At 34.6% G+C, this 10,861-nt stretch overlaps 1 protein-coding gene across 1 annotated transcript; it reads right to left on the bottom strand.

Moving 5' to 3' along the window:
• Nucleotides 1–413: 413 nt before the first annotated feature.
• Nucleotides 414–5,381, bottom strand: LOC111052096 (solute carrier family 35 member G1). The gene has a single exon (XM_022338718.2). It carries the CDS (start codon nucleotides 4,566–4,568, stop codon nucleotides 3,456–3,458), a length of 1,113 nt encoding a protein of 370 aa, XP_022194410.1. The 5' UTR covers nucleotides 4,569–5,381; the 3' UTR covers nucleotides 414–3,455.
• Nucleotides 5,382–10,861: the final 5,480 nt, after the last annotated feature.

Raw genomic sequence — 10,861 nt, 5'->3', positions numbered from 1 at the left:
AAAATAGATTTTCAAATTTAGATGCTTCAGAACCAAACATAGGAGAAATAATAATAATTATCATCAATAACAAATTGCAACATAATAATTATCGTACGGTTTGCAACACTGACGCGGAACAGTGGAATCGCAGAAAATAGCGATGTCTTTGACAGTTTACTCCACCATCGTTTACGGGGAGAATCACATTACTGGAATCGCATATTTTTGAGAATCACGTTGAACGGATGGAACTGATGATGCAGTAGTCTACTTCATTCAAGCTTGGCGCGCTCGCAAAAAACGTTTCTCTTTTGGTTTCCTCACCTTTTTTTGTATTTATTTTAAATATTTCCAATTTAATAATATACACATTACATATCAATTTCTGTCCAGTCATCGGCGAATCCAGAGATGACCGGACGCCTCGCCTCTGCTGAGGAACCATCAAACACATAACAAAAAGGTTATTGATTCAATAAAAAACCTACAAAAAGTATCATAACTTACAATAAATTCAGAGAAATTGGTGTGATGGAAGTAGATTACAATATAAAAAAAGCTTATAGCATAAATTCTAAAACCAATAATCTCACTATTTCGTAAAAATAAGTACTTTTGAAATATGTTTCACTATGAAGGAATTTTAAAAATATAAGTTATAAAAGGTAGTTTAATAAATTTCTTTGGTTTCATAGCTGGATATTTTAAGTAAGTATTTAGTATTCAGTTTTCAAATACAGTAATTAAATTTAATTTTTATGACTGTAAAGTTATTGTCGGGGTCAGGCTTCTCAACTGTGAACTTTCGTGAAATGGATATAAACTTATAAATTAATCTTCACTTAATAACTCATAAGTTCAATCACACAAAATTTACTCATTAATATTAGAAACAATTATTACAAAACTGTGGATAAAACGTTATTGATTTGATCCGCTCTATAATCATATATTGATCTTAAATTTGTTCTAGTAAAATAAAAATAATAAACTTGTAGCTGAACCTCAACTCTGTTATTCCAGACACTCTCATGTATATTTAAAAAAATATGTTAAAAATTGTAAAAAAATTGAAATAGAACTTTTCCAATACATAATAAACTTGATAATTTAAAAATACTGTCTTATGACCAGAAATATTTGCTACCTGGACTATTTGAAAGCTCTGGAAACCATATGGTAAAGGGTAAGACTCAAGAAATATTTCTAAAACTAAATAGGCTAAACCTTTAACAGTATGATAAATAAATTAAGCCAAAGTTATTTCTTAATCATTAAATATTCAAGAAATTATCAATTTATATATTTTCAGAACGATGCTGAGGATTTTATGAGAAAAATAGCATCTTTCTTGAATGAATTTGACCAGAATAAAAATTAGGACTAGCATGAATAGGTAATGGAGAATTAAAGATTGAGCATCATGCACGAAAGCAGGGTGAAGATTGGGATGAATCAAAATAGTGTCTCCTGCTGAGGATGTTCACTGGTATCAATGAAAAAACATATAATTCAACTTCTCCTGATAACTAAAACAACATGAAAATTATTATAAAGAACGTGAATTCTTGATGTTTCTTTCATGTTTTGATTGGTGAGGGAAGATTTTTCTCAAACTCAATAGATTCATCATCAACTGTTAGTATTGAATATGAAGCCATCCAAGCAGATGAGGATGATGTGGCGACAGACATTTTTGCATATATTTATGCATTAAATTTACGGTCAGAACAACTACAATGGAACCCTCTTTCGTGTAAGGTACCTAGATGAAATATCATGAAATACATGCAATATGCATATGAATTGATTTAAATTCACAAAGACGTTCAAAACGTCACTTGAAATAATCAGGCTCATTCAAAGGAATGGGTCGAAATACCGGCATTGCTTTATTGGAGCATTTGAATCTCAATATTTTGTTCAGTAATCATATGTTTTCAGAACTTTCCAGTAGTTGATTAACTGTTTCTAAAACAAGGCGAAGTCAGTCAGGCAAAACAGTTGATAAAGAATAAATCTATTGAGTAAGATTAACTGTAACGGTACACAATATTTATCATGTCCAATAGATTAATTAGTAGCAATATTAATTTACTAACATTCATGCCCTCTGCAGGTTGATAACTTTGCCAACCTCTCTTCAATCGCCTCATAATTATTATTTCATCTTTTCACAAGCAGCAGCTTAGACAGAGCATTATTCATTATTGGTGGGTCTTCAAAAGCTCATTTGAAAAAAATAGTGGCCCTCAAATTTAACCACGATTAACTGTTAACTAATTATTAATGATGTCATCGTGTTGTTATCTGCTTTGAGAGAAATGTCATCAAACGATTGAAGCCAAAGCCAAGCGAATGTATGAAATTTAGATTTTCTAAGACTGGCACAAAAGATCTCTTACATTTTGTAAAGCTTGATTGTATAATATCATGTGGAAGGAAAGGAGAATTTAGTTAAGGTATCTTTGAACCCTGAACTATAATTATTCTTATCGTATGGCAATGGCGATTATTTATTATTCCATAGTACAGTGTGTCTGAGGGTAATGCAGTTGTCTCAGACTTGGAACTGTATTGAATAAACAATATAATTTTCATTGTAGTGATTTATGAAAATATCCCCAAAGCTACCGACTTGATTATTTTTATCACTCTCATAATTTGTGCTTGTGTAGTAATTTATTATTGGTGATAGGGCATGATTGTTAAATGAACATGTCTGGTACTAATATGAGCATCATTATAACTATTTGAAGCTGTTTCTCTTATCTAATCAGGGTTTGCAAGAGCTTGAAGAATTTGAGAGGTAATTATTGTACTTACAAAGTTCTTTCATTGATCTAGATTAAAAACATTGTTTAATCACTTTTAAAAACTCCATGAAACCGAGCGGCAAGAAAGTATTAACAGTGGGTTGGCTGAATTTAAAAAATTCCATGATTAACAAAATGAGTATAATCTTCAAATAATACAATAATATTCTCCTGCAACGTCTAAAAGCTTATCTTTCAAGTGCGATAATCATTTTATAGCGCAAAAGTTTTAAACGTTATTATTGCAGTTATATAGAGGCAAATTATTTTTACGCAGTTAGCCTTGTAAATCAATGTGAATTAAAATTATCACTTTTTTTGGCGATTTTTCTCAACTAAAATACTACCGTATGTGAGACTATTTATTCTCTAAAAGTGGAACAATTTGGCCTGATTGTGATTGATGAAAGGGAGTTAGTGAACATGAATTTATCATAAACCTTAAAATCAAGAACAAAATATTTATAGTATAAATTTCATTTATACTAAAAAATATATAATCAGTATCTTACTACATGTTAGTTCTGAGATTTTTTTATATAATAGAGGCGTTATATTGTTTTAGACCTGTGCTTGTATATTGTCCGGTTGAGACTTGTTTTATCAATAACAAACTTCAGCTGAAGAAACTTTACACTCTTCAGATAATTTCTTTCTTCATAAGGCATGTCTGGTGGAGAACGATATCTCTAAGACTGAAAGCAACTTGCACATCACAGTTGACAAAAATTTCCTCACGGGTGACGTTTCAGGCAGAGCTTGAATCCACTTTTTCAAGCCATTCAAAATAACAGAGCTGGTGACTAGAAATGCGCCTAGAATGCTGTATCGATTGGGAGTTTCTTTGAAAAATATCACTTGCCAGAGAAATGCAAAAACTATGTCAGCTGAGCGCGCAATAGCCACAGGGCCAGCCTGCTCCAACTGCAGTGACAATGTCAACAATATCTGGCCGCCAAAACTAAAAAGGGCTAATGCAACAACTAGGAGTCGTTCCACGCCACATTGAGGCCAACAGAGAGCTCCTAATCCCCAGGTAACACTGAACGTTTGAATCAATGCAAAGGCACCAAAGTTTGTCATTATTACAGAAAAATGGAGACCTTTCAACGCCCTGAGAAGAACATAGGCATTTGCACCAAATAAAGTAGCTGAAAATGCAGCCACAGCCCCCCAGACATCGGTATTGGCTACCTGCTGATTAGTAGCAAGAGCTGGCACACTGTTACCGAAAATGAAAGGTGGTCTTGTGATTAGAATCATACCTATCAATGTTAAGCAAATGGTTAAAGCATTAAAAAGACCACATGGTTCTTTCAGGAAGATTCGAGCAAAAATAGCAACAAAAACTGGAACACTGAAAACGACTACTGACGCATCAGCTAATGGCATATGGCGGAAAGCATAAAAACTCAGCATCAATCCAGTTGTACCAACCAATGATCTCAGGAGTAGCATCAGACGTTTTCCTTTGGGAAATGGACACTCGTTTCTCCAGATAACAATGGGTATTGCTGGTAGGAGAACACCAACAAATCTGCAAGCAGCTAGTTCCATGGGATGTACGTTGACCATCCATTTGACAATAACTGATGCCAAAGAAAAGAATAGCGAAGATATAGTTGCCAATAAAATACCTAAATAGGAACAGGACTTTGGTTTCCACTTCACTGATAAAGGATGGTCTGTGGCATCACTGTCTTCTTTGCTGTCATCCTCTTCCACCAGGTGCTGCATTTCCAAGCGCTCATCCATGTCTACTCTCCTCATTATAATGAATCAAAAATTTCTTCAATATAATATAAAAGATTTCTCTATAATTTAAAAGATCACAGAGAACTGATGATTTTTTACTTGAAGTTTCAATGACTAAATTTAACTTATCGTTTCACCAGTTCCGTTCCAATTATAAATTCAACTTGAATTTGAAATAACTGTATTTCATTCTTTACAAGTCGATATTTCTAATCACCGCAGTGGATCATAGTTTTGGAAATTCTCATGAACGATTTGAAGGTACCGTACGTCTATAAAGTTGAATTCTGTGAATTTATTAAATCAAAAAGTTATTATTCGCTACACATAAGGATGAATAATAATTCACTTGCAATAGAAGCACCACAAAAATTTGTAGATGTCATGCTGTTATTGATTAATAAAATCAAATTCGCGTTGAATCCATACGATGTGAGTAGCTATTTTTTATTTTCCAACAATGTCAAAGTATCAGTCTGCAACCACTTTATCCTCGTGAAATTCGCACATAATAAATTATTCTAAAATAATCTTGACACTATATTTGATGTATAATTATGGGTAGAATGTAAAAAAATCAAAAATCTCTATTAAAATAATGTCGTCTGCACCGATTAATTGGTCGGCGAATTGTATTTTTGAAGTATTCACCTAGTTTTGAGGGATACGCACCTCCAAGCCTATAGAATAGTATCAGGAATCTGGAGAAAAATATGCAATCGTATGGAGAATCTCCCACAAAATCCAAGTAACAGTTTTACAAGAAATATCAATCACAAATTTTTGTAAATTGCAGTCCAATTCCTGTCACTTGTCACTTTGATGCCTTATGCCATCATAATATTATAAAATCGAAATGGCATTGCCTGAGTAGAGTATAGATTAGAAGATGTATAGAGTTACCCATAAAATAGTGTGATAATGATATTCACATGTCAAATAAATCACAATAATGTTCCGAATCATGCCAAGTTTATTTCATATTTTCAGCTAGCTAATTTTAAAATTTACTCGGGACAGCTTTATGCCCCGAAAAATCAAAATATCTCATCCACTAAAATCATTAAGTGATGTTTAGCCAAACTGTATATCTGTAAACATAACCTGAAATATGACGGAGCCTAATAGTTTTAGAAGTCAGAAAACAGGTTGAGGTTTAAGTTTTTGTTTAAAATAGCTAGATTAAATTATAATTTTCAATTTTCCAATAACTAAGAGTTAAAAAGGTTGCATCTCATGAGATGTTTGTGTTATATAGTTTGACTCTACATTACCGTATGATTTTCAGGGATGCAATATTTCGCATAGGCTATAATCATTACTGGGCTAGCAAATAGATGATAAAACGGTGTACACACGTACGTTTGCCTCGGGTGAGCATACGTGTATGGGCTTGCATTCGCACTTGTGGACACTGTTCGCTGAGGCATGTGGGCGAACCGGAACCCTGTCGGTATTTTGGCGTGCTCAAAGGCGCCTCGGGCGAGCATTTGAATTTTGCCATACGGGTGAGGCAAAACGTAAACATTGAAGGCATCATAACCTAATTCCAATGAATTATTAATGATTATGAATTATTATAATAATTATTAATATTCCAATGAAAGGTTAATGAATGACAAATCAAATTGTGATCCAATAACTAATTGTAAATTGTAGGATTTTTGTAATTTTGTAGGATATGTGGATTGTCAAATATTTAAATAGAAACATGCATGGAATATATAATTTGTATCATGATTAACAAATTTAGAACTGCATAATTTAAGAGAAAAAAGCTTCTCTAAAGGGTTCCTACAAGAAAGTATAGCTCAAACATTATTTTACTGTGGCTATCAAATCATCTTGTGTTTGTTTCATGTTATCAATCAGAGTTGTTAATTAAAATTGTAATCTTCAATATGATATTATACGTTTTAGATAGCTAGGCTATCTATAGAGAGATTTATTCAAACTTTGAACTAGTATTCCCTTAAAGGTAAATCTTGAAGCTAATCTTTTGGAGAATCTTGTTTTGTCATGTGTATGAGCAGAGTTAGTTTAAAATGGGCAGCAATTTAGTATTTGATTCAATTTATGGCTAATTTCCTCAAAGAAGACTGTCAATTTTGTGAGACAGTGTTAAGTGCTTTGATTAGGTCATCAAAACTTCTGGAATTATTGTAGAAATTTTCTTTTTTTGAGATTCAGAATAGATATTGGAAACCAACAAATAAATCGCCTAATGTCAAGAATCTCAAAGTTAGAGCCAATCGTTCTTGTGGAGTTATTGATTCCCTCATGATGATATCATTATTGTTTAGATAACTAGTTGAATTAGATTCAGTATATTAACAAGATAATGTTTTGACAACCTAATAAAGTTTGAACTGTCAATCTTATGTCATGTAGCAATTTATTTCCTTACTTCAACCTACAATCGTTCAACCCACCAACATCGTTTGTCAAGTTTTATTTTTGATTTTATTATATAAGTCATTGAAATAAAATGATACTGCTGCAATTTGTGATAACTATCTTCAATTATGGAATGACGCCATTGTTGTCATGTGGAAAATCTACATCTACTATGTCTTCGTGTCGTCTGCAAATCAGATAGCTTTTTGAATGCCGAGGCATACGTGGATCGCGTCCACAAGGACGTACAGTGAATGTTGAGGCATATGTACATACGATTGTTCGCGCGAATCTGTACGGACGTGTGTACAAGGCTTAAATTATCATCAGATGCAGTGAAGAAAGATAGGAGAACAGCGTTGCCGATTCACTGCCTTCCTACTGCTGTCTATAGAGGGAAGCTGATACCGGTATATCTGATTTAATATCAACTGTTCATCCTTGTTTTTGAAATTGTTCTGAACAAAGCTTAGGCTAGAGCTACCAGAGGACTGTAATTTACTATTTAAATAATCAAATACAAACAAGGGGCAAAATTTAACCTTCAATTTGAGCCAGGTTATTTGTACAGTTAAACTCTGCATTAATGAACAATAAAAAAGAGCAAAAAGTCACCAGATTTAATCCAATCTTGATTACTTGCCCTTCGAAGCCTTTATTAGGTGTTTTGATCAGGTTCAGGGTGGGATGAAATCTGGGAATAAGACAGGTTCTGGCTTCCGGGCTGTCTTTTCGCGTTCAACTTGCAGGCTATGCACTGTGTTTCGAACAAAGCTCAAACTGGATTCTTTATAAATTCAAATCTGATTCAAATTAATTCAATTCAACACTATTCACGCTGTTATATTCATAATTCACACACACAACACTCAAACAATTATTTACAAGAAATTTCCGATCGAAATTACATGACAAAATACAAATTCGGTCTTACACAACAAGACGGGCTGACGAACCAAGATAGACTGGGCTTTAACCTCGACAAAGCCAAAACAGCTGGATGGTCTGTGCTGGTGCAAACACAAGCCTGCCATTGGCAGAACTGCAGTCTGGGATTTTGGCGCTACAATTCGAATTCTCTGGCCAGACCATACCCCCTGAAAAACTATTTTTCAGCCAAGTTACAAAAACTGAAAAAACCACAGAAAGGAAAAAAATCCAGACATGCCAAAAAGAACAAAACACCAACACCAAAAAACAACACAAAGAAAAAAATGCAACAAGCACAACAACTATTGAGTTGGGAGTGGATATAATTGCATTATTACTAGGTCGAACACAGAAACAATGATTACACTTAAAGACACAAATACGAATAGTAGAGCGAGCAGACAGTATCCAGAATATCTGTCTGATCAAGGACAACAATAACGAAGGTCCAGCATGACAATTCTTCTTGTGATGATAATCAATCAACATCGATACAAAAGCGTCGGATTTTGGTAAGATCATCTGATGACAAGTCTCAAATTCAAGTCCAGCATGAGACAAACGACCGCCGACGCGAATCACACCTTTATCAATGAATGGAGACAGGCGACGTAGGCGCATAGAACAATCCTCTCCCTTCTCTAATTGTTCAAATTCAGATGAAAAATGTATCTTCTGTACCACTTTACATAGATACCTCTCAGCAACATTGAAATCTGATTCTTCTGATTGGGGTAAGATTTGTAAGAATTTGAGAACAAGAATTTCAATTCTCAAAAGACGACCATAATCCGAACAACGACTGTAATAGAATTGGACTCAACACGAGCTTTATTCGACATTAAATATGTGTCTTAGTAACAGAGATAACAGATTATAAATATTACAGCTGTTTTATCATCACAATCTTCCCCCCTTAATATCAATCGGCACTCGTGGGGTATGGGGCGAGCTGGCGAAGTGAGACTGTCGATTCTCTGCCGTCGTTGTGGCGAACAAACGCATATTCAGGGTTACTCTCGATTAATTCAACTTTTTCAACTTGCGATTCTTGTTTTGAGTTTTTTGTCATCTTCTTCAACCATATTGGTCCAGGTGTCAATAGCCAGGTTGGTAATGGTTTTCCATTACTTGAGTTTCTTGCATGTAAAAACATCCGCTCATGTGGTGTGCAGTTGGTGCTTGTGCATAATAGGGAACGAATAGAGTTAAGGGCATCGGGGAGAACTTGTTCCCAGTGACTGTTGTTCAAACCTCTCGATTTTAGGGCTAGCATCACACTTTTCCATATAACTCCATTGTACCGTTCGACTTGCCCATTACCGGCTGGATTATAGGGCGATGTTCTGCTGCTGGCAATTCCTTTTGATAGTAGGAAATTTTTCAAAGCTGATGACATAAACGATGTTCCTCTATCGGAATGTATGTAAGACGGTACACCAAAAAGAGAGAATAGTGATGTAAGGTGTTTTATTACTGTATTAGTAGTCATGTCAGGACAGGGGAAGGCAAATGGGAATCTGGAATATTCGTCTATAAGAACTAAAATATACTTGTTCCTTGAACTTGATTGTAGTGGGCCTTTGAAATCCATATTAAGACGTTCAAATGGTCTAGTTGCTTTGATAAGGCGTCCAGTTCCTTTGGCATAGCGTGGTTTCATTTCAGAACATGTAATACATTTGGAACATACTTCTTTTACATCATCTATTGAATATGGTAAGTTCTTTGTTTTGGTCCAATGATGGAGTCGAGTAACTCCTGGATGACACAGGTCCTCATGAATTTTTATCAGTTTCTTTATATCTGTATGGCATCCAACAGTGGCACAGACTCTTGATAGTGTATCTGCTGGTATATTCTCTTTTCCAACTCTATAAATTATATTGAACTTATATTCTGACAATTCAAGGCGCCATCGTTGGATTTTGTCATTCTTAATCTTGCTGGTTTGTTTATTACTAAACATGAATGAAACTGATTTCTGGTCTGTGATAAGTGTAAATTCTCGTCCAAGTAAGTAATGTCGCCATTTCCTGATTGATTCCACAATGGTATAAGCTTCTTTTTCCACTGCAGAGTGCCTAGTTTCAGATGTGGAAAGAGTTCTTGAGAAAAACGCCACTGGTCTCTCATTCTGTGTTAATACTGCTCCAATAGCGTAATCTGAGGCATCAGTTTCCAAAGTGAACGGGACTTTTTCATCAATGTGCACTAGAACTGCAGATCCTATTTCTTTCTTTAATGATTCAAATATATTTCTGCATTCTTCATTCAACGGGAAGTGAGTATTATGCACAAGTGGATGGATCTTTTTTGAAAATTCTTTTATCCATTTGGAGTAGTGTGCAAGCATTCCAAGGACACGCTTCAATTCTTTCTGATTTTTTGGAGCTGGTAAGTCAAGGAGTGGTTTCAATCGATCTGGATCGGGCTTAATCATACCCTGACCAATTTCGAATCCCAGAAAGGTTAAATTCTCCATAGATATTTTACACTTTTCTTCATTAATCGTGAGGCCATATTTTTCTGTTGCTCTCCAGAAATTTTCTAAATTTTCATCATGTTCTTCTTGGGTCCTTCCGCATACAATAATATCATCAAAATAGGCATAACATGATGTCAAATTTTCTTGTTCTATGATTTGATCAATCACTTTCTGGAAAGCAGCTACTCCATTCGTGACTCCGAACGGAATTCTTTTGAATTGATACAGTTTGTGTCCAACTTCAAATGCGGTGAAATGCCTTTCCTCAGGCAAGATTGGTATCTGGTGATAGGCAGATTTCAGGTCAATAGATGAGAATATTTTATATTGTGCTACCTTATTGACTAATTCTTCCATTAGTGGTAGTGGATAGGCATCCAAATTCGTGAATTTGTTGATGGTCTGTGAATAGTCAATCACCATACGTTTCTTTTGGTTCTCTCTTGAAGTAACAAATGCTTGAGCTCTCCAAGAAGAATGACTATTTTCTATA

This window comes from Nilaparvata lugens, chromosome X (genome assembly GCF_014356525.2).
Source record: "Nilaparvata lugens isolate BPH chromosome X, ASM1435652v1, whole genome shotgun sequence".
Lineage (NCBI taxonomy): Eukaryota > Metazoa > Arthropoda > Insecta > Hemiptera > Delphacidae > Nilaparvata > Nilaparvata lugens.
This window is presented reverse-complemented; position numbering and strand designations above follow the sequence as displayed.